General features: G+C 40.9%; 1 protein-coding gene across 1 annotated transcript; it reads right to left on the bottom strand.

Annotated features, from left to right (window-relative positions):
* Nucleotides 1–24,529: 24,529 nt before the first annotated feature.
* Nucleotides 24,530–25,240, bottom strand: LOC121809001. Its single transcript, XM_042209551.1, has one exon. The coding sequence runs from the start codon at nucleotides 25,238–25,240 to the stop codon at nucleotides 24,530–24,532; it is 711 nt and encodes a 236-aa protein (XP_042065485.1).
* Nucleotides 25,241–25,829: the final 589 nt, after the last annotated feature.

A 25,829-nucleotide genomic window follows, 5' to 3' on the forward strand; every position in this document is an offset into this window, starting at 1 on the left:
TTTGCACTGCAAAACAGAGTATTTACTATTTGTCATAATCTTATGTAAGATGTTTGATTAGATTAACCATAAACTTTTCAAAATCTTACAACTGTTAAATTAAAATTTAGTACCCTCCAGAGGAAGTTAATACGCATTAAAATCTTACATTTTTACTGGTCACAACACTGACGAATAGTCCAGAGACCACAGAGTGGCATGGCCATCTAATGTTGCCTAAGCAAGACCACCTCTTTAGCATTACAAAGTTTCATTTATACAACACACTCCCATAACAATGCTTATACGCTACTAACAAGATCAAGCTATCTCATAAATTCTGTGTGAACTTCTGAATCTCGTAGTTTCTTAGGATTATTGTCCCCACAGAGCAGGTGGCGATAATATTGGAAACCACATTCTAGTTCATACTATTTATTTTTGAGAAGTCCTCCCTCATGAACTTGCTATTTTCTTATGATTATTGTCCCCACAGAGCAGGTGGCGATAATATTAGAAAAAGGCTTCATAAATTGCAAACCAATTGATGGAGACCATATACAAACGTTGAGTTCGTAATTATAGCTTAGATATTTGGGTTATGGTTGTTCTTTTATTATCCTTAGCCTTTAGGCAGACAAAAGCTCAATTAAATTCTGTTGGTATTTAATTTGCTGGTGTTGTTATCTTCCTTTAGGAAACTATTATTCTAGAATTTAATTCTTATTCATGTCTACTATAAGGTACATCTAAAATAAATAAATTATTTAATCCTTAATAAGACATGAAAAATAAATTCAAATTATTTCCTTGTTCAAGATTAGGAAGAGATATTTTATTATTTAATGTATTCATACATATCTATCCTTATTAGGATCTTAGATATATAAACATTAGGAAACTATTAAATTATTCTCATTCATATCATCTAGGAATCAAAATAATATTATTTATTTTCATAGATATAGGAAATAATAAAAATATTCCTAAAATCTAGATTAATATTAGGAAACTACTCCCTCCGTCCCGCACTACTCGCACCATTCCTTTTGGGCACAGAGATTAAGGAATGAGTGATAGACAAAGTCAACAATTACGGCTGTAGGTATAAATTGTTACTAAAAATGGAAAGAGTGCAAATAACTTGGGACGCCCAGAAAGGAAATAAGTACAAGTAGTGCGGGACGGAGGGAGTATTAAATTATTCTCATCAATATCATCTAGGAATAAAATAATATTATTTATTTCCATAGGTATAGATAATAATAAAAATATTCCTAAAATCTAGGTAAATCTTCCAAAAAGATTTTATTTCCATTAAATAATAATATTTTAATGATATCTTTTAATAAAATAATTAAATAATCATTAAAATAATCCTTCATCGTTATCTCATCGCACGAGGTTCGCACGAACGATAAACGACGAAAATCTGATGAATTCGTCATCGGATCACGACGCATGTAGCGTCTCAGCCGTGGCACGCAGGTGGCGTACCAGTATCTCGGCCGCCTGGCTCGTCGAGTGTCGCATCCTCTCGGCCAGGAGCGCGGACGTCGGTGCCGCTCCTCTCGGCCAGGTGCACCCCGCCCGTCTCAGCACGTTGATCCGTCGGGTGTCGACGCTTCTCGGCCAGGCGCCCACGCCGCGGCGTGTGCCTCTCGGCCATCCGAGCCGTCGGGGTGGCGCGAGTGGTAAAATCCGGCTCTGATACCAATTGAAGGGTTGGCAGCGGAAGCGTGCGTAAAATCCGATCATATAATTTGAGCTATTTAGCAGATTATTTAGACAAATTCTATTCGTGTAATTATCACATGTATCCTGCTCATAACTTGAATTAAAACATGCTTTAGCATATTAAATCCCTAAAACATGCTTACTACGGAATTAACCAATTTACCTCGTTGATTCAATCAAGAATCGATGATGGCTTGCTCCATCTTCACGTGAAGATCTTCAGTACTCGACCTCGGATCTTCTGACTGGTGTCCCGGACTGTATACTAATATTTGTGTGGGCAAATCTCACCAGCGTACTAGGACTTGAATAACGAAGGCAGAACTATGCTCACGGAGGAAGCAATTTTCGAACACTCTCTCTCTGAGGGGGACGAATATTCTGAGTAATAATTATTATTCATCTCCCTTTCTGTCTCCTTTATTCTCCTATTTATATTAAGTCACATATTGGGCCCAGTCAGGGATCTAAGGAAGAATTTGGATCAGGCCTCACCCAATTAGCTTTTTACTAATTAAATTGAACCCACAATTTAATATAAGCTTATATTGAAATATTACAAGCAGCCACTACAGAATTAATATTGCACTGCCTCTCCAAATCCAAAATTACGAGTATTCTGGGTTTCCTTTTTAAGTAAGTAATTTATTTCCCGTGCTTAAGATTGAAACATCCATTAATTAATTAATGTCTGCTATGGGCTTAATTGATTAACACATTTTAATCTCCAAGAGTGGACTCAGCAAGAAACTCTTATTTATTATTCATAGAGTAATTAAACTCCAACTAGCTAGGTTCCGAATAATAAAACCTTCTTTCGAGCTCCTCTCGTGCATGTTATCAAACGAGACTCTCCTCGCGCACGATTCAACGTAATAGCAATCCTAGCACCGCTAGATAACGGTCACCACTACCCAATATACCTGGATCGTTGGGTGACAAAAAACCCGCACCTTTGGTAAGTCAAAGTAGTAGATACTCAATATCGTATGCTCAATGCTAACGTACATTGATTAAGAAATTAATTATCAAGACCTCGTCTTTTAGTAGATAGCATAAAGACATGTCTTGTTGTTAGATTCATTCAGTGCTATACCACACCAACGTCATCTTATTTCAATAAGGCTTAGAAATAATCGGACTGACATTGCAACCTTTCACGATAGGTAGTCTAGACCTATCTGGGTTGTGAAATTCTGCTTTTTCTTTGTTCAGAATTGACCGTGTTACCTTAAATTGGGCGACGCCCACAACCGGTCTACTAGAACAAAGACTTAGACTTTGTTACGTTCTTATACATTTAAATATGCAATAAACAGCCATTAAATGTAAAACATAACATCATTATGATAAAAATAATCTGTTTTATTTATTGAAAAATAGCTTATGGTGTTTTACAGTATTCAATCACTCGAAAGGTGATTTCTAGTATACAAACTCTAACACTTCATGGGTCCATTCCAATCTTCCTATGGTAACTCTTACATACTGGTGGCAGTAGACTATGTATCACAATGGATAGAGGCAAAGGCGACTGCCACGTGTGAAGCAAAGAAGGTCACGAAGTTCCTCAAGGCAAATATTTTCAATCGATATGGAGTACCAAGGGCAGTCATTTTAGACCAAGGGACGCACTTCTGTAACCGAACCATGGAAGCCCTTATGAAGAAATACGGAGTTCACCACCGACTCTCTACTCCGTATCATCCGCAGAGCAATGGGCAGGCAGAAATTTCCAACAGGGAGATCAAGGGAATTCTGGAAAAAACAGTCAACCCATCTAGGAAGGACTGGAGCAGACGGCTGGATGATGCACTCTGGGCATACCGGACCGCGTTCAAGACTCCCATTGGGATCGAACACAAAGCTTACTGGGCGGTCAGAGAGTTGAATACGAAGCTCCAGGCCTGTGAAGTGGAATGGAAGCTCCAATTGCAAGAACTGGAGGAGTTAAGGCTCGAGTCGTATGATGCTGCTATGTGGTACAAGGAGAAAACTAAGTTGTGGCACGAAAAGAACCTCCGAGTGAAGGAATTGCAAGTTGGCCAAAAAGTGCTCTTGTTCTAGTCTAGATTAAAGCTAATGCCCGGGAAGTTGAAGTCAAAATGGACCGGACCCTACACAATCGTGACCCTCAGAGCCAACGAAGTTGTGGAAATTCAGGGAAACACTCCTAACTCTATACCTTTCCTTGTTTATGGTCATAGAGTCAAAGTATTTGGGGATAGTTCAGAGCTGTGTGTAGTGGAAGAAGTTCGACTGATCATGCTCCCCAGTATCGCCTAACTGGTCAAAAGGTTTAAATATTTTTAGGGAATTCTTGGGTCAGGTAGGTGAGCTTGAAGTTTTGAAAATTTTGAACATTGAACCCATCTTCCCAAGAATACTTAAACACATTTTGTAAATAATGTGAATATGTTTTTATGTTCTCTTATAAAATCCAAACAAAGAAAAAAAATCTTTTAACCCAAAAAATATTTTTTGAAGTACCAAACAACCCCTGGAAGGTCATTTGAACTTCAAAATGTTTCTTGATTTCATTCTCTTTGACATGGGAGTTCGGTGTTTCGGTTTTTAGTTCAAGTTCTTTTTAAGTGTTGCGGATGAGAAGATATGCATTAATTTGGCAGTTAAAAGAGAGGGAGGGATCTTCGGACGAAAAAATAGGGGGGATTTTCAAATTTCAAATCTTGCAGCAGGAGGCGTCCGGTTGCTTACATCACCATGTAATCGTTCGTCTACCTGTTTTTTATTTTTTTGAAAGCAGAATTCTCTTTATTCTGCTTATTCTCTTTATTTTTCGAATTTAATTCCCCCCCAGCTTATCAAGACTTCCACATTACGCTTATTCTTCTCACATGGACACTTCATAATTTCGAAACCCTAACTCCAAAATTCCTAATTTTCTGTGTGTAAGCTTCCAGCGGTGCCGCCACCGTCTGTCACTGACTACCGATATCAAAGTCATGGATGCTCAGCCGCCTAAACACAGCACCAGACGAAAGAACCCCCATCCAGGTAGAGCCAAAGCCGGAGGAGCCGTGGCGAAACGACCGTTGAACCCTGCTTCGAGACAACCATCTTCATCTCAGCCCAAATTTCCATTCCCCCAACAATACTGACAGAGGAAATGCCTGAGATGCCTACCAACCCACCGGCCACATCCACCATACTCCCGCAGAAGTCGACCAGGAACAGATTGTAAGAGAGTTTCTGCAAAAATTGGTCGTGGAGCGAAAGCAAGTGCGATCTACGCTCGCCTGGCGGAGGTTTGCAAGGAAGGGGAGACAGCCACAACCCTACCTCAGATGACTTCCCCACAGCCTCCTACTCTCGATATATCCACAACCCATTCCATGTTTTCCGACAAAGGGGACACCAAACAACCAACACATGGCCCTAAACCAACATCTGGACTTACATTATACGTTAGCTCATCTGGACAAAGGGGACACCCAACAACCAACAATGGCCCTAAGTTCAGATGCGTGAATTATCTGCCAGACCCAGGAACGACTATCAATTACCAGGGCAGAGGAAAAAGGAAAAAAAAGGTGAAGAAAATGAGCGAAATCCTCAGGGGCACAAACGTCAAATCGCAAAGACCGTTGCCCTAGGGATTGGAGCCACGCCTATAAATATGAGGAAAATATTGAAGAAGGAGCTCTTTTTTTTAGTTAGAAAATCCGCTCTTAGTTAGAAAATTCCTTAGCCGTTTTCGGCTCACTCTTCATCTTTACTCACTTAGCTCACTCTTCGGGGTAGTGTAGCGCGGTGTGTTTGTTCTATTGGAAGTGTAATACCGTCCTGATAAGGGCGAAGAAACAATTTTACTTTTCACACGTACTTTCTCTCACCGACTTCCTTGCCGGAAGTTCGACGACTGTTTTTGTTCAACTTCGACATTTTATGGTTTAATCTAGTTCTATTTTTTGCTTTCACTCTGATTTGTGATGTTCTGTGTTTACTTTACTGATTTGGATGCTTTTCGCAACTGAATGTTCGTTTGAAGTTGAGATCGGTGAGATCTGAGTGATTTGTTGGTTGTTGGTTTGATTCGGAGTTGAATCGGAGTTGGATGTTGTGGATCTGAGTTTTGTTGGTGTTGAATCTGATGGATCTAGTGTAGATTTCCTTTGTTATGTTTGAATATGAGTACGTACTTTTTGGAACTGCATGGAATTTTCTGTTATTGTTGATTTGCTTGACCTGGTATATTAGATCTGGTGATGTTTAGCTTAATCGTTTTGTTTAATGTTCAATTTGAAGTATGCTCTATTTATGTGCTCTGTTTTGTTCTAGTTCATGTTTGTTTGATGAAGAAGATGAAGACAATCGGTAGTTATAATCAGATCCGCTTTAGTTTGTTAGTTGCATCTTTCTTGTCAGTAGCTATTTAGGGAAATCTGTTCTGTTACATTTTGCTCTGTTGTCTAGCTGTTTTAGGAAACTTATTTTGCTTGACCCAGGAAATTTGGTGAATGATCTAAAGTTAATTTCAGTTCAAATCATGATTGCAATTACATTTGAAGCACTTTCAGTTTTGTGGATCCAATAGACAGAATAGATTAGTTTTAATTTTCCAGGTTTAGTAGTTAAAACTCAACCCTCATATTGCGTGGAAGCAGCCAAACCCTCCCAAGTTCTCTTAATGCATTCCAAACCCTTCCGTCCTCGTGGATTCGATCCCGACTTTCCTATACTAGCCAATAGTTTAGAGGGTTAAGGTTTTTGAAGCGGGATTGTTGTGAGAACGACTGAATTCTGATAGTTCATGATCTCCTAGACCCTGTGCTCTAGTGAATCCTCTGGACCTAAGAGTTTTCTTTCACATCAGCAGACACTCCATAAGCAAGCCGCTTTACCAGTGTTGATTTGAGCAAGTGAATCTCAAGAATTGTTCAAGACCGTTTATTTACTTGATCAAGTTGAATATGCGTAGCGGGGTTTCTCCCGCAGCGCATACTACAGACTTATTTACCGTTATCCCCTTCAGATGGAAACTTTGAAATTCCCAGGGAATGGTGAATCGATTCTCTTGCAGGTTGAACCTTGATTAACTGAGCTTGAATGATATTGTCACGACTGCCCTCACTAAGGATAGTAAAGACTAGGAAATCGTGACTAGGGAAGGGACTAAGGAGCAGGGAAGAAGAAGGGGAAAGCAAGGAAAGACAACATCTTAAACAAAGCTTCAAAAGAAAAGTTTTAATCGATTAAACAATTAAGCAGCGGGTTAATATCTCAAGGTAATTAATGTCATAACGTAGTGTGGGGAAAAATGAAAGACTTTATCAAGAACGATTCGAAAACAAGGCTGCGGAAAAATAAGTATCAAAGGAGAGTCATAGGATGACGCTCATGTATGAAGACACGACGCATCCGGGAATTCCTAAAGCTCACTCAACATCCACCACAACATTTTATAGCAGTTATGTCATCCATACCAGTGAACTCGAGTTTTACATGTAGCTAAGAAAATATCACGAGAACACAAAAACATTTTCATAGTCTGGCCAGAAAAAAACAATCTCCCCACTTTCTCATCAATCAATCAATCATTCACTTCCTCTTACCATAGTGCAACGAAAGTGTGGTCACACTATTCACCCACGAGACCGGCCGACTTGCAAGGACGGCTCCCGATCCCACCTGTGTACACAGCCTGATAGGGTTTGCTGCCCTACTCAGACCCGAATTCGTTTATCATAGCCCTATAGCCAAATGGAGCGAACTCACATACTAGGCATCAAGCACAATCTCAACATAGGTCTATAGCCTAACGGAGCAAGCTCAAACGAACTAGGCATCAAGCACAATCTCAACATAGCCCTATAGCCTAACGGAGCAAGCTCAAACGAACTAGGCATCTGGCAACAATCTTAACATCAAAACAATCATGGCATGACATTACACTTTAAACCACCCTTATTCCACCATAATCATACTTTTGAAAGCGTAAAAGAGTTTAGTTAAAGAAAGCCCACCTCGATTGCTTACAAAACACTGTTCACAACTTTATTGAAACACTTGCTCTTCGTACCCGCGTACGCACAACAACCTTTGTCAACACCATAAATATATAGCACAATCAGCCTTCCATCACAATAATTATCATGCATGCCCTAACGTTCCTTTCATCGTCTCTTTAATTTACCCATCCCAAACGTTCACAACCATAACGAAACAACACACTAGCATACATCAATGTATAACACATAACCATGTCATAAGATACATTCCTAAATCATACATGCATCATATAATTCACTCAAACATGGCAAGAAGTGATAATTTCACATAACAACAAATCTGGCAGAACTGCGCGGTTAGTTTGAAAAATTCACCAAAAATCCATCCGATGTCCAATGAGGCTAAAATTTTCTCACAACTCAGAAGACACTTACTATTTCATCTAGTTCAAAATTTCAAATCAAAAGGAGGAAATTTGGTCGGTCAAATAAAGAACGGAACTTTCTGGGCGAGAATACAAGTTTCTGGCAGAATTGCGCAGTCAAGTTCAAAAATTTATTTAAACTTCATCTTTCGTCAAAAGGGGCTGAAATTCACACACAACACAGAAAACACCTTAAAGTTTACTCAGTTAAAATATCGTTTCAAAATTCGATCGTTTGCTCTGTCAAACACACGTTGGAATCCACTGTCCGAACACCACAGTTTTCAGGCTTCACAATTTCGAAATTAGGGTTTCTTCCTCATTCATCCAAACACAAATTTTTCATGCTTCCAAACACACAATCATGCTTCAAAAGGTTCTCACAATCAAGTTCTCATATAATCACACATCATTCACAAATGATTCATTCAAACTTCAATCATATTCATTCAAAATCGCATATTCACAATAGTTCTCATACAAACACAAATTCCCACCGATTAATTATGCGATCTAAGATTCCTACACTCACTATATGCATGAAGGAATCAAGAACAAGGTTTCAATGAAGAAGATGAGGAAAAATTTCAATTATACCTTCTTGGATCGAAAACCAAACGGTAGAAGCAAAGATTGATGCGATTCGTCGGGAACTCTTGAAAATCAAAATCCAATGGATGCAAGACCAGGTATTGGAAGGAATTTTGGAGAGGATGAAGAGAGGGAGGGAGAAAACGTGTGGGAGGGAGAGAGGGAGGAGGAAGGCTTGTAGAATGAAGTAGGGTTAGGGTTTCTCCCATTTTATATTCAAGGATTAATCCCACACTTAAATAAAATAATTAAATTACGGTGGAATAAAGTATATGTCAATGAGTAAGCTCCACAATTAAAAGAAATAGGCAAAAATAGGCGTGTACTTAGGGAGTAAGCAAAGGAAAATTTAAATCCACAATTAAAATAGGAATAGGATTTAAATTTGGTAATTTCTTGAAGGAAAAGACTCCCACAAAATAGGTAACAAATAAATTAATCCCACAAGGTAATTGAAAGGTATAAGGGATGGAAATTTAAGGTTCTTAAAGATGGAAGGAATCAAAGTACCAATTAAATCTACAAAGTAATTTATTCTCCCAATTATAAGAGAAATTCGAAAATTCCAAGGAATGGGGCGAAGGTCGAAAATCAGGGAGAAAAAATTAGGAATATTTTGGTTTTGGATTTAATTTGGATAAATATCCCAAAACAATTAATTAAATCCAAGAAAGAAGATATTACTTCCAATAAATAGAAAGGCCGAAAAGAATTCGAATAAAGTGGCTGGCACAAATATGCATGGTACTATTTAATTAAATCCCCCCATTGGAAAACATATCATATTATTCCACATAACTCTCAACCATTAATTTCACATTGTTAACACAACCACATAGAAATCAATTTCCAAAAAAGCATTTCCAAATCAACATCCACATTAATAAAACGAAAATAAGTTACAAATTTTCGGGGTGTTACATCCTTCTCCTCTTAATAGAAATTTCATCCCGAAATTTGATCGTCTCACATAAATAATTCGGGGTACTTTCACACATAACACATACCTAGGACATCATGTCAATCATGCTCATGTTCCACCTAATCATACCATCACATTATCATATTCACACATGTATACTCTTGCCAAAACATCATTATCATATCATCATCAATTCCGTATTCTTTCCATAACTTAAAACATACCTCACTTTCTTGTGGTTGAGCGTGATGCTTCGGATTTTGAGCCTTCGTGACACATTTAGTCTAGGGGTACTAATCTAGACTTAATCTGAAAGAAGACTCTCAGACCAAAGCGAAAGAACGAAGCTCTGATATCACTTTGTCTCGACCGCCCTCACTAAGGATAGTAAAGACGAGGAAATCATGACTAGGGAAGGGACTAAGGAGCAGGGAAGAAGAAGGGGAAAGCAAGGAAAGACAACATCTTAAACAAAGCTTCAAAAGAAAAGTTTTAATCGATTAAACAATTAAGCAGCGGGTTAATATCTCAAGGTAATTAATGTCATAACGTAGTGTAGGGAAAAATGAAAGACTTTATCAAGAACGATTTGAAAACAAGGCAGCGGAAAAATAAGTATCAAAGGAGAGTCATAGGATGACGCTCATGTATGAAGACAAGACGCAACCGGGAATTCCTAAAGCTCACTCAACATCCACCGCAACATCCCACTCAACCTGCAGAATTTTAAAAAGAAATGCAGCGCTGAGTACTTGTTGTACTCAATGGGCTCATGCCGAAAACATTTTATAGCAGTTATGTCATCCATATCAGTGAACTCGAGTTTTACATGTAGCTAAGAAAATATCACGAGAACACAAAAACATTTTCATAGTCTGGCCCGAAAAAAACAATCTCCCCTTCTTTCTCATCAACCAATCAATCATTCACTTCCTCTTACAATAGTGCAACGAAAGTGTGGCCACACTATTCGCCCAAGAGACCGGCCGACTTGCAAGGACGGCTCCCGATCCGACCTGTGTACACAGCCTGATAGGGTTTGCTGCCCTACTCAGACCCGAATTCGTTTATCATAGCCCTATAGCCTAATGGAGCGAACTCACAAACTAGGCATCAAGCACAATCTCAACATAGCTCTATAGCCTAACGGAGCAAGCTCAAACGAACTAGGCATCGAGCACAATCTCAACATAGCCCTACAGCCTAACGGAGCAAGCTCAAACGAACTAGGCATCTGGCAACAATCTCAACATCAAAACAATCATGGCATGACATTACACATTAAACCACCCTTATTCCAGCATAATCATACTTTTGAAAGCGTAAAAGAGTTTAGTTAAAGAAAGCTCACCTCGATTGCTTACAAAACACTGTTCACAACTTTATTGAAACACTTGTTCTTCGTACCGGCGTATGCACAACAACCTTTGTCAACACCATAAAATATAGCACAATCAGCCTTCCATCACAACAATTATCATGCATGCCCTAACGTTCCTTTCATCGTCTCTTTAATTTACCCATCCCAAACGTTCACAACCATAACGAAACAACACCCTAGCATACATCAACGTATAACACATAACCATGTCATAAGATACATTCCTAAATCATACATGCATCATATAATTCACTCAAACTTGGCAACAAGTGATATTTCCACATAACAACAAATCTGGCAGAACTGCGCGGTTGGTTTGAAAAATTCACCAAAAATCCATCCGATGTCCAATGAGGCTAAATTTTTCTCACAACTCAGAAGACACCTACTATTTCATCTAGTTCAAAATTTCACATCAAAAGGAGGCCATTTTGTCGGTCAAATAAAAAAACGGAACTTTCTAGGCGAGAATACAAGTTTCTGGCAGAATTGCGCAGTCAACTTAAAAAATTTATTTAAACTTCATCTTTCGTCAAAAGGGGCTGAAATTTACACACAACACAGAAAACACCTTGAAGTTTACTCAGTTAAAATATCATGTCAAAATTCGATCGTTTGGTCAGTCAAACACACGTCGGAATCCACTTTCCGAACACCACAGTTTTCAGGCTTCACAATTTCGAAATTAGGGTTTCTTCCTCATTCATCCAAACACAAATTTTTCATGCTTCCAAACACACAATCATGCTTCAAAAGGTACTCACAATCAAGTTCTCATATAATCACACATCATTCACAAATGATTCATTCAAACTTCACTCATATTCATTCAAAATCGCATATTCACAATTGTTCTCATACAAACACAAATTCCCACCGATTAATTATGCGATCTAAGATTCCTACACTCACTATATGCATGAAGGAATAAAGAACAAGGTTTCAATGGAGAAGATGAGGAAAAATTTCAATTATACCTTCTTGGATCGAAAACCAAACGGTAGAAGCAAAGATTGATGCGATTCGTCGGGAACTCTTGAAAATCAAAATCCAATGGATGCAAGACCAGGGATTGGAAGGAATTTTGGAGAGGATGAAGAGAGGGAGGGAGAAAACGTGTGGGAGGGAGAGAGGGAGGAGGAAGGCGTGTAGAATGTAGTAGGGTTAGGGTTTCTCCCATTTTATATTCAAGGATTAATCCCACACTTAAATAAAATAATTAAATTATGGAGGAATAAAATATATGTCAATGAATAAGCTCCACAATTAAAAGAAATAGGCAAAAATAGGCGTGTACTTAGGGAGTAAGCAAAGGAAAATTTAAATCCACAATTAAAATAGGAATAAGATTTAAATTTGGTAATTTCTTGAAGGAAAAGACTCCCACAAAATAGGTAACAAATAAATTAATCCCACAAGGTAATTGAAAGGTATAAGGGACGGAAATTTAAGGGTCTTAAAGATGGAAGGAATCAAAGTACCAATTAAATCTACAAAGTAATTTATTCTCCCAATTATAGGGGAAATTCGAAAATTCCAAGGAATGGGGTGAAGATCGAAAATCATGGAGAATAAATTAGGAATATTTTGGTTTTGGATTTAATTTGGATGAATATCCCAAAACAATTAATTAATTCCAAGAAAGAAGATATTACTTCCAATAAATAGAAAGGCCGAAAAGAATTCGAATAAAGTGGCTGGCACAAATATGCATGGTACTATTTAATTAAATCCCCCCATTGGAAAACATATCATATTAATCCACATAACTCTCAACCATTAATTTCACATCGTTAACACAACCACATAGAAATCAATTTCCAAAAAAGCATTTCCAAATCAACATCCACATTAATAAAACGAAAATAAGTTACAAATTTTCGGTGTGTTACATCCTTCTCCTCTTAACAGAAATTTCATCCCGAAATTTGATCGTCTCACATAAATAATTCGGGGTACTTTCACACATAACACATACCTAGGACATCATGCCAATCATGCTCATGTTCCACCTAATCATACCATCACATTATCATATTCACACATGTATACTCTTGCCAAAACATCATTATCATATCATCATCAATTCCATATTCTTGTAACACCCGTACCTTAAGTTTGAAATTTATTTTATGTAACGGAATAATTGATAAAATTATTTCGAAATGCATGCTTCTCGATAGATTTGATAAGGGAAAAATTGTGGTTTATGTGTGTGGTGTGAAAAGGAATGTGTTTATGTTTTTTTTAATTGTGAACGATGGGGGGCACGTTTAAGGTCTCGATGAAAGGTTAATGATGAAATTGCTATTCTTTAGCAAGAAGAATGAATTAAGTGGAAAGGAATGTATGTTTTATGGATAACGACGCGCGTAATTTGAAGAACGGTTGAATGAATATTATATTTGGAACAACACCAAATATAAATTATGTACGACTTCTCGTATTTTAATTTTTGGTTATGAAGAACGAGATAACAAAATTTAATAAAGGCCCGTGAATTTTATTTAACGAAGGAAAATGTGAAAAATATAAAAATGTATGAAATTATTTTGGACTTTCCAAAATAAAATTGAAGTCCAATTAAATATAAGATAATTTGAAATTTAATCACTCTTTAAATCCATCAAGTGATAGTTTTTAACTTGGGCTTGTAATTTATTTGTTGATTTTAGCCCAATTGAAATTAAATCATGGAAGCCCAAGTATGGATTTAAATTATCTAAGCCCAAATTAATTCTCCCCCCCCCCCACGTCCGACGGTTCCTTCTCCCCCATGATGTTCGACGGTTTTCTCCTCTTCAAGGAGGAGACTCCTCTTTGTTCCACCTCTCCACTTCCCCCATCAATATCTACACCCTCCTTAAACCCCTCTAACCCACTCACCGCTTTCACTTAGCAAAAAAAATAAGAGAGAAGAGAGAAGGAGAAGCGCCGAGAGAGAGTGCCGAGAGAGAAGGAGGAAGCTTGAGCCACCACTTTGTGTTTTCTTCTTCCATTTTCAACCATCTTGGAGGTATAATTCTTTTCCACCCTCAAAGCATGAGTTTAATGTAGCCTTGCATGATTCATGTAGTCTTAATCTTCTTCCGTAGTCAATTAAGTAGAAACCGACGTAGAACCAACCGAACAATCGCCGTACATAGCCGAAGCTTAGAAAGAACTTAACTTTATAATAATAATGCGTGTTGCGGGTTGAATCGGGGTCGTTCGGGGTGGTTTCGGAGAAGGGGAAGCCGTCGCCGGCGATGGGCAGCGGCGGACAGCCGTGCTCGGCGTTCCCCGGTGCGGACAGCGTCTCCCGACGCGACGGCAGTAGCTCCCTTCCCCGTGGCAGCAGTGGCGGCGTCGTGGTGAAGTGGCAGCAGCCTCGCGGCAGCAGCAGCGTCACGGCGGCTCCCGGCGACTTCAGCAGCGACGGCTGCGACGGCAGGCGATCTCAGCCGCGACGGCGGCGACTCCAGCGGCGACGGCAGGCGACTCCAGCGGTGGTGTCGACGCTTCATGGCGGAGCGGCTGCTGCGTTGTGTCGAGAGAGAGAGACGAGTAGAGAGAAGTTTGAGAAGGGGATAGAGGGAGAGAGATGTTGACCGAGAGTTGTGGGAATTGAAAGTCAAAATTGGGCTTTGGTGGTAATTTGAGAATTTGGGCCCTTGGCCTTGTGTAAAAAAATGAATGATTTAATTTTAATCGTAAAGAATGATTTAATTTAATCGTGGGAAATCTTAATTTATTCTTGATTAATGTCAAGGATGTATAATTTATCTCAAGTCCGAAATAATTAATTCGAAGGAAAGAAATTGGTGAAAGTGAGTTAAGCGCTTAATCAAAATCTTTGGATTAAATCCTATATCATGGAGGAAAATTATGAGGAGTCAGCGAAGGAGTTATAAGCGTAAACGGCCGACCGGCGCCGCACGCGACACCTTGGGCGGCCGCCGAATAATCGATAATGCATGAAAACCGAGAAAAAGGAAATAAAAGACTTTAATTAGAGTGCATGCATTCTAAATGTTTTCGTTATTGAGATTGATGTGTACTTTAATTGTTTTTCGAAAAGGTGGTTCGCACGCTCGTTAAAGTCGGATCGAGAAGTTATAAAAGGAAATTTCTAAGCTATTGAGGTGGGCTTTATTCTTTAACGTTTATTTTGAATCAATATGTTTACGGTGTTATAAGTATGTTTCTATAAGTATGTCATGCCGTGTTTATGTTTTGAAACTGCCTATCTGATTAACGAATAAAACTCTACTAGACTTTGATGGTTAACGGATTTCGGGTCTAACTAGGGTCTACGCCCTACTTAGACTAGTGCACTGATGGGGATCGTGAGCCGTCCCCTAGGTCGGCCGGTCCAGTGATCGAGATTGTGGCCACAGTCTCGTTTCACATGATGGTTCAGATATGGTATATGATGGAGGATGATGTTAGTCCGCGCGGACACTGTTTTATGGAAATGAATTTTTGTGCTTCTCAGTTCTTTTTAAAGTAAAACCCGGGATTCACACGATGATTGGTTGACATATCTTAACGATGAATGTTTTCGGGCGTGAGTTCACTGGGTGCATCAAGTACTCAGCCCCTGCATACGTTCTCCCTATGTGCAGGTTGGGCGAGGTCGGGAGGCGGAGGATGTTGAGTGATGATTCAAGAACTAGTCCGGTTAGTATTATGTCATCATACGTTGTAGTAGCTAAACTCTCAAATTGCTTCCGCTATTTAATGTCCTAAGAAACTCTGTTATCTTCTTTATTGTCGAACTCTGTTATCTTTCATTTTGTAAACTTCGGGATTGAAACGTTAGTTAACTTAAATGGCATTTCGCCTTTGACTGTTAAGTTGTATTGCCTTGAATTGATTGTTTCCCCTTCTTCCCCGCTCCTTAATTTCCCCACTGGTCACGATTCCCCGTGCTTCCTATCCTTAGGAAGTGCGGTCGTGATAGAGTGGTATCAGAGTCGTTTTTCCTTCCGCTCTGGACCGAGAGTCGTTTATTCAATCTAGTCTAGACTCGTTTCACTAGACTAAAAGAGTATCCGTTTAAAGCTCAACACTCCGTCTCGCCGCGCTCAACATGAAAGAAGGCAAAAGTTTGAAACGAAGCATATTAGAAGTAAAAGAATGAATGGGGCGCAGAAAGGCGCGAATTCCAAGGAATGATGAGATGACGAGACGAGGAAAACCTTGTGAAGCGCGATTAGCGTTAGATCGAAGGATTGGCGAAATTGTAAAAGTACCACGTCAAGTACGAAGCATCTATCCTTAGATGACAACAAAAAAATAAAAAATAAAAAAGAATTTTTATGACTTTTCCTTATGGAAATCGACAGGTATATGCACGGTATCACGTATGACGTTCTCTACACGTTTTTATCTCTTTCTACCTCGTTTATTCTTTTTCTACGATTGGTTGCTAAGGGAACTTACTTTTATGTAGATGGCGATCATGATCCACGCACCGCTAAGGGGAAGGTACGTCAAGAATGGATTGCGGGCGGTGGAAATGTATCGCGGGTTCGAGAGGGACGCGAGGGCCCCTTTGATATCTTATGTCGCCTATTACTTGACCTTATGGCGGGATGCTCATGGCTGTGGAGTGAGGCACTATGAGGGAATCAAGAGATTGATTGATGGAATACCGGCACCTTGGAATAGGTGGGCCGACGAGGCTTCACGGTCATACATCTGGCATAAGCTTCCCGACTACAACATGCAGGGAGACATGCATGGTTTTGTGAAGGTTCTCTTGGAAGCACTGGTCGATGCTCGTGATGGACCGCCACCCTATGCTCCTCCTAGGAAGGAGGCGTCCTCATCGAGCCGGAGCCCCTACAGCGGGGGTCGGTACGAGAGTGAGACGCCGCAACCAAACTGCCCCAAGAAAAGAAGACTTGGGATGCGCACCTCCGCACCTCCCTCGACGGAAGTTCTTGTGGTCGATAAGCATATCGACGTCGCTACTTATGTTCGGGAGAACGACGAGGAAGAGGAGGAAGATCCTCTTGAAAATGAGGAAGAACCCCTGGAAGACGAGGAGGATCCCATGGAGGATGAGGAAGACCCTGAAGAAGAGCCCCTTGCGAGAGAGGTTGAAGTTGAAAGTGAGGAATGGGCGAATTACGAGAGAGCCCCGAGGAGTAGTGCTTCTGTTGCTGTTTGTTAGTTTCGAATGTTTTGCTTTGACGAACTATGTAGTAGTTTCTTTTGCCGTTTGTTTTTCCCTCCCTGTTTCAAAGACCTTGTGGAAACACGTACTTGTTGGTTTTAAGATAATTAAGTTTCCGTTGTTTTATCGTTGTGTTCGTTTTACCTCGTTGTGTATGGAAATGTCACGACCGCCCATACAAGGGGTACCACAAACGCGGCGATCGTGACCGACATGCATGGATTTCAATTAAAAAAAACTTAATTAATTTTGAAGGAAGGAAAACAACTTAGTTTAAAGATTTTAACGTTATTAATTTTTTGAAAGGACATAAGATAAAAGAATACTTTTAAAAAAAAGGACAACGGAAAAGTTAGACTTAAGAAGTACATCAATTAAAAGTTTAAGTAAAACACGCATTAAACTTAAATCTCAGAGAAAACCATTTTCAAAAGACAACGTAGATGCACGTTTAAAACCTAACACCACCATACATGTTCCAACACCAAAACGAAAAGCTTAAGATCTTAAGACATAAATTAAAACATAGCAGCGGATAAAAGGGTTCAAGGAGAGTCAAGGATCACGCCTATGTATGACGACACAACGTATCCTAAGTTCTCTAGCCAGCTCAACATCCACCGCAACATCCCGCTCAACCTGCAAAATTTTAAAAAGAAATTGCAGGGCTGAGTACTTGTTGTACTCAATGGGCTCATGCCGAAAATATTTATCAAGTTATGTCATCCATACCAGTGATCTCGAGTTTTATACGCAGTAAAGAAAAATATCACGAGAACACAAAAAGTTTCATAGACTGGCCAGTCAAATAATCTCCCCACTTTTCACATCAATCCAACAATCACAATCACAGTGCGACGAAAGTGTGGCCACACTATTCGCCCACGAGACCGGCCGACTTGCAAGGACGGCTCACGATCCCACCAGTGTACACAGCCCGATAGGGTTTACGGCCCTACTCGGACCCGAATTCGTTTTACATATACAGCCATGGCATGACATAACAGTTAAACCACCCTTATATCTCCACATAATATTTTCAGAAAAGTAAAGAGGTTTGAAAGAAAGCCCACCTCGTTCTCTTAGCAAAATCACAACCCAACTTAGCAACTCTCGATCCTCGAGTTCACGAAAACACAACACCCTTGTCAACGACAACACAAGTCAGCCTCACACAAAAACATACTACTATGCATGTCCTATCGCTTCACTCTCATTGTTCTCATCAATCCCAAAGCCCAACATACATCACAAGGGTATAAAACACACGTAACACATTTCAACTTATCGCAAGTGATTTCAACATTTAAACACGTTCCTTGCACATACATGCATCATATAGCACTTTTAAACTTGAAACTAAGTGTCATTTAATCAAGGCAGAAAACTGGCAGAATTGCGCGACCGTTTTGTAAAAATCACTTTAAATTCACCCGACCTCAAAACATGCTAATTTTTTGGTCACGATACAGAGGACACATTCAAGTTCATCCATGAAAATTTTCATATCGAAATCACGTCATTTAGTCAGTCATATCACATATTGAACTCTCTGGTCGGAACATACGATTTCCGGCAGTATTGCGCAGTTCATTTGAAAAATTCACCATAATTTCATACGATGCCCAAAAAGGCTGAAAATTTTACACAATACAGAAGACACATCAAATATTCATATCGTTCAAGAATTACATCAATCGGAGTTCATTTGGTCAGTCAAACAGAAAACGAAACATTCATGACGAGAACTCGCGTTTCTGGCAGATTTGCGCAGTCGACTTCAAACATTTATTAAAACTTCATTTTTCGATAAAACAGGCTGAAATTCACACGAGACACCGAAAACATCTTGAAGTTTACTCAGTAAAAATTTCGTAGCAAAATTCGTTCGTTTGATGCGTCGACTACAGATCATAAGTCACTGGTCGAGCATCACAGAATTCTGGTTCAAATCCGAAAATAGGGTTTTTAAATTTCCACAACGAAAACACCGATTCTTCATGCTCGAAAACACATCATCATGCTTACACATTCCTCAAACACATATTTGCATACCAACTCATATTTTTCACAATTATTTCGATCCAATCACATGTGAATTCAACCAACAACGCAAAACCAAACAAGTTCATACGAACATACAATTCCCTCCCGTTAAAACTTTCGATCTATCGAACCTACGCTCTCTACATGCATGTAGGACTCAAAACATGGTTCAAAAACGGAAGAGGAGTAGAAGTGAGCAATTATACCTTCCTTTGACAAAAACCAATCGGTAGAAGCGAAGAACAAGGCGATTCGTCGGAGATTCTTGAAGGAAACTCCAATGGATGCAAGAATAAGCTTGAATGGAGGTTTTTGTAGATGGGAGAGTGGGGAAGAAGGCAAAACCGTGTGGGAGTGAGGGTGAGGAGAGAGTGGCGTGAAAAAGAAATAGTGGCTAGGGTTAAGGCTTTTAATATTTATAGTCTAGGTTAAAATCCCACACCTAATGAATTAATTAAATTGTGGGAGGAATAAATTAAATAAAAATCTCCCAATTAGAGCACAAAGTAGGCGTGCATAATGAGGGGGGGTTTAATTCAATATTTGCTTATTTAATAACAATGAGATATAGCAATATTTACTTGGAGAGAATATTCATAAATTAGGAAATAAAGGTAAATATTCCATAAACAAGGGAACAAAAATAAATTAAATCTCCAAGTAGGAATTAATGTGGTGGGGGCCGAGAATTTCAAGAGGAAATTTGTACAAGGAAAATATTTAAATCCCCAATTAAATAGAATAGGATTTAAATTTGGTAATTCCTTTATGGAAAAAGGCTCCCATAAAAAGGCAATAATTAATTAAATTCCCACAAGGAAAATAAATGCCTAGGGGCGTGTGATATGGAGGAACAATAGAAGAAAAATATTCACATCCTCAATTAATTAGGCATAGGAATTTATTTGAATAAAAAGGGATCCCACAAATTAGGAAACAAATAAATTACTCTCCAACTTTATTGGAGGGGGCCGAAATTGATAGGCTAAATAGCCAAGGAAAAATACCCCAACTCTCTATTTATTTTGGGTGAAGAAATAAATTATCACATGATTTAATTGGATTAAATTCAAAGGAAGGGAGTCAATAAAGCACCAATTAATCAAGGGATTAATTCATTCTCCTATAGGAGATTTTCGAAAACTCCCAAGGAAAAATAAAATGGAGTTCGAATTTCTTGTAGTATAATTTACGGTCCATGGGTTTGGATTTAATTTGGATTAAAGTCCCAAAATAATTTAATTAAATCCACAAAAGAAGTACTATCTCAATAATTAGGAAGGGCCGAATATTTCAATAAATTGACTTGAGAAAGAATAAATGCATGATCCTATTAATTATTTCCCCATATTGGAATGACATAAAGTCTCAAGCTCATCATTCACATTAACCACGACAATTTATTTCACGCAAAGCACTTAATCACATAAAATCAAACGTTTCAAAATTCCAAAATTCCAATAACATAATAAAAAGGGTCACAAAAGTTTGGGATGTTACATCCTTCCCCTCTAAACAGAAATTTCGTCCAGAAATTTAATCGTCTCACATAAACAGCTCGGGAAACTTTTCTTTCGTCTTATCTTCTAACTCCCACGTAGCTTCTTCGGGGCCATGGTGCTTCCACAACACCTTCACGGACGCTATCGACTTGTTTCGTAGCTCTTGTACTTTTCGATCTAGGATTGCTTCGGGCCTTTCCTCGTAGCTCATGTCGGGGGTTAGGATCACTTCCTCTTGGTGAATCACATGTTTGGGGTCAAACACGTACTTGCGCAACTGCGACACGTGGAACACGTTATGCACGTTTCCAAAGCTGGGAGGTAACGCCAAACGATACGCTACAGGACCTACTTCGTCGATGATCTCGTACGGTCCCACAAAACGCGGTTTCAGCTTGCCCTTCACTCCAAATCTCACAACTCCTCTCGTCGGGGACACTTTCAAGAACACATTGTCACCAACGTCGAATTTGATTTCCGTTCGACGTACGTCCGCATACGACTTCTGTCTATCTTGAGCTTCCTTGATCCTTGCGCGGATTTGATGCACAATTTCAGTCATCTCCTTTATAGCATCGGGCCCTAACATCTTTCTCTCGCCGACTTCATCCCAGTAAAGTGGGGATTGACACTTCCTGCCATACAAGGCTTCGTACGGGGCCATATCGATCGTCGCTTGATAGCTATTGTTGTAGGCGAATTCAACCAAAGGTAGAACCGTTTCCCAACTTTCCCCTCGATCTAAGACGACAGCTCGCAACATATCTTCAAGTGTCTGAATCATCCTCTCTGATTGCCCGTCCGATTGCGGGTGATAAGCAGTACTAAAATTCAATTGTGTGCCCAATTCGCGTTGCAAACTCATCCAAAACTTTGATGTGAACTTCGTATCGCGGTCGGATACAATGGTCTTTGGCACTCCATGCAATCGCACAATCTCGTTCACGTAGAGCTTTGCTAGTTTGTCCGCGCCATAAGTAATCTTAATCGGTAAGAAGTGCGCGCTTTTAGTAAGTCGATCAATGATCACCCAGATCGCAGTGTTGCCCTTCGGTGACCTTGGCAAACCCGTCACGAAATCCATAGCTAGATGCTCCCACTTCCATTCAGGAATTTCGAGCGGTTGCAGCTTCCCATATGGCCGTTGGTGTAATGCCTTCACTTGTTGGCATGCTAGACATCGTTCCACAAAAGACGCTACGTCTCCTTTCATTCCATTCCACCAAAACCGTTGTTTCAAATCCCGATACATCTTCGTGCTTCCGGGGTGTGCGGTGTAAGGCGTGTCGTGCGCTTCACTCAAAATCTCCTCTTTTAGCACCTCATCGCTCGGCACACACAATCGTCCATCGTACGTCAAGGCATTATCCGCCTCCTCACGGTAATGATCAAGCTCCTCGGCTCGCACCTTCGCACGTAACTCCTCCAACTTTCCATCACGTCGCTGGGCTTCTATGAGCTTGGTCCTCAAATCTGGCTCAATCACTAGCGTCGCCAAACTTGCACCTACTGTCTCGGGCGCTTTTACTATCTCCAAACTCATCTTGTCGAACTCGTGAATCAACGCTTCCTCTTGCGTTAGGAAATAAGCTAGTTGAGGTTGGTTCTTCCTACTCAAGGCATCGGCGACCACGTTCGCCTTGCCCGGATGGTAATTAATACCGCAGTCATAGTCCTTCACGACCTCTAACCAACGCCGTTGTCGCATGTTTAGCTCCTTCTGCTCGAAGAAGTACTTGAGACTCTTGTGATCCGTATAGATTTCGCATCTCACTCCATAGAGATGATGTCTCCAAATTTTCAGCGCGTGCACCACTGCTGCTAACTCCAAATCATGCGTCAGAAAATTCAACTCATTTGGTCTCAACTGTCGGGAAGCATATGCTATCACCTTCCCATCCTGCATCAACACGCATCCTAGTCCTACTTTTGACGCGTCCGTGTAGACGGCGAAGTCCTTGTCGGGTTCTGGTACCGCTAGGACTGGTGCTGTAGTCAATTTCTCCTTCAACAGTTGGAAACTCGCCTCGCACTCTGGCGTCCAAACTACCTTGATTCCCTTCTTTGGTAGTTGCGTCATCGGTCTCGCAATCTTAGAGAATCCTTCAATGAAGCGTCGATAATATCCCGCCAATCCCAAGAAACTGCGGATTTCACTTGGCGTTTTCGGCGATTTCCAATTCTGTACGGCCTCGACCTTTGCTGGGTCTACTTGAATCCCATTTGCCGTCACAATATGGCCAAGGAAGTTCACTCGAGTCAGCCAAAACTCATACTTACTAAACTTGGCATAAAGTTTCTCTCTTTGCAACGTTTCCAACACTGTTCGTAGGTGCTGTCAATGCTCCTCCTCGTTCTTCGAGTATACCAACACGTCGTCGATGAAGACTAACACAAACTTGTCAAGATACTCGTGGAAAACTCGGTTCATCAAGTCCATAAAAACGGCTGGGGCGTTGGTCAGACCAAACGGCATCACGACGAACTCATAATGGCCATAACGAGTGCGAAAAGCAGTCTTAGGCACATCCTCTCGTCGGACCTTTAGTTGATGATACCCTGATCTCAAATCCATTTTCGAGAATACGCCCGCTCCTCGAAGTTGGTCAAACAAGTCGTCAATCCTTGGCAGTGGGTACTTATTCTTCAAAGTCATCTTGTTTAGCTCACGATAGTCGATGCACATTCTCATCGTTCCGTCCTTCTTCTTAACGAACAGAACTGGCGCTCCCCATGGTGACACACTGGGTCGAATGAAACCCAAGTCCAACAGTTCCTGCAACTGGACCTTCAACTCGGCCAACTCCTTAGGGGCCATTCGGTATGGCGCCTTTGATACTGGCGCTGATCCTGGTTCTAAATCAATGGTGAACTCCACCTGTCTGTCGGGTGGCGGTCCTGGTAAAGCTTCGGGGAACACCTCGGGAAAATCTCGCACCACTGCCACGTCTTCCACCCTCAATTCTTTCTTTTCTTCCCCATTCAAGTATACCAGATACGCCGGACGTCCTTTCCTTATCATCGTAGTTGCTTGCAATGCGGAGATTATGGAGGTTCGTCGGTTCATGGAGATCCCATACAAGATAGTCGGCTCTTCGCCCGGGGCTTGAAAGGAAATCTGTCTCTCTTTACAGTAAATCGTTGCGTGGTTCTCGGTAAGCCAATCCATTCCCAAGATTATGTCTACGTTCTCCAAAGGCATAACGTGCAAGAGTTGAGCCACTACTCCTAGTTCTCCTAACACAAACTTTATGTTCGAGCAAGTTCTCACAATATCAATTAATCCTCCAACCGGTGAAGATACATTCAAACTCGATTCAAGCCTAACAGTAGGGAGTTCTAAGGCATTCGCACATGACATGGAAATAAAAGAATGCGAAGCACCCGTATCAAACAGCACAATAATAGGCAGTTGTTGGAGCGTTCCCATACCTGCCAAATTTTCCTTGTCCTTGATGGCTTGGGGTTCCTTCCCTTGATTACCCTTGAGTGCATATGCCCTTGCTTGCTGTGGGGCCACTTGTCGGATTGGTTGAGGCTGCTGTGGTGGTCTCTGTCCTTGCCCATTCTTCACTCCACTTTTGTTATTGTTTGGGCATTCTCGAGACATGTGCCCGTTTCCACCGCAGGCATAACACCGAATGCCTCCAACTCGGCACTCCCCAACATGATGCTTGGAGCACCGATTACAGTAGGGTGTTCTCTGTGGGTTTCCCCTCTGTTGTGGCACAATTTGGCGCCCATGATTCTGTGGTTGCCGAAAAGTGGAGAAACGCCTCTTGTTGTCAAAAGAAACTCGGTTTCCCTCTCATTTCCTCTTTTCTCTAAAGTTCGCTTGGGGTGCAGATGGGGTAGGGTTTGTTGTCCTCTCATTCTTGGGCAGTGCTTCCTCCACATCTAAGGCACAGCCCAGCACCTCAGAATAAGGAATTCCCCTCCGACTAGCCACTGCGACCCTTATCTCTGTCCTAAGGCCAGAACGGAACTTCGCGGCCATCTTCTCGTCTGTATCCACCAATTCTGGCGCATAGCGAGTCATCTCACATAGGGCGCGGTCGTACTCTGTGACCGTCATACTTCCTTGCTTCAACGTGTGGAACTCCACTACCTTCGCCCGCCAATAACTTTCCGGAACATACTTGTTGTACACCTCTTCCTTAATATCCTCCCAAGTAAGCGCCTCACGGCGAGCGGGGTCCATGGTTCTCTTCTTTGTTTCCCACCAAAAGTCAGCGGGTCCTGTCAGCTGATAAGTCACGCAGGCCAGGCGTTCTCTGTCCGTGCATCCCATGAACTCAAAGATACGCTCAATATCGCGCACCCATGCCTCCGCCTTTGGGGGCTCTCCCAATCCATCAAACTTAGGTGGGTTCTCTTTCCGAAAGGCTTTGATGTACTCCCTTTCGTTTGGTTGGGGTAGAGGTGGTGGTGGAGGCGGGGGTGGATTGCCGACACTTCCTTCCGTCTGCTCCCCCACATTGTTCTCCACACGCGGACCACGTCTACGTCTCGGGGGCATGTTGATCTAAAACACAGGTTAGCACCGTTGTGAGTACATCGTTATTAAAACATCATCGCTTTCATGCACGCGTACGATACGATAAAACACAATTACTTAAAAGCACGTGAAGAGGGAAACTTCCATAAACAACGTGGAAAGGAAAAACAAAAGCATTCGTTCGGAAAACAAAAAGGTGCTACTTCCACTGTCTTAACAACTTAAGGAAAAGAAAACAACATCACACATCTATCTAGTGCTAATATCCTCTTCCGGGTCTTCTTCCTCTTCCGGGTCCTCTTCCTCTTCTACGTGGTACTCATCAATCATACGGAGATCTTCTTCGTCATCCATACTATCATCCGTGTTAACATCCACGTAGTCATCTTCAAAACCCGGGACCATGCCTTCTTGTGGTACGACTTCTCTTACTGCCGTTGGTTTAACCTCGATCACATCTTTATCTTCCCAAAAGGTCTCATCTTCTTCTTTCTCTGTCGATGGTGGTCGCTCGGAACATGAGTCAATCAAAGCACAGGTTAAGGCCTTTAGAAAACCTTTCATGTCGCCGGCCATCATCTGGTTTCTTGGTTCGTACCACGTGAACCGA

Source organism: Salvia splendens, chromosome 6, assembly GCF_004379255.2.
Source record: "Salvia splendens isolate huo1 chromosome 6, SspV2, whole genome shotgun sequence".
In the NCBI taxonomy this organism is placed as follows: domain Eukaryota; kingdom Viridiplantae; phylum Streptophyta; class Magnoliopsida; order Lamiales; family Lamiaceae; genus Salvia; species Salvia splendens.

Excerpts from the sequence above, each read along its gene's own strand:
- LOC121809001 (XM_042209551.1), bottom strand. The coding sequence starts at position 25,240 with ATGCCCCCGAGACGTAGACGTGGTCCGCGTGTGGAGAACAATGTGGGG.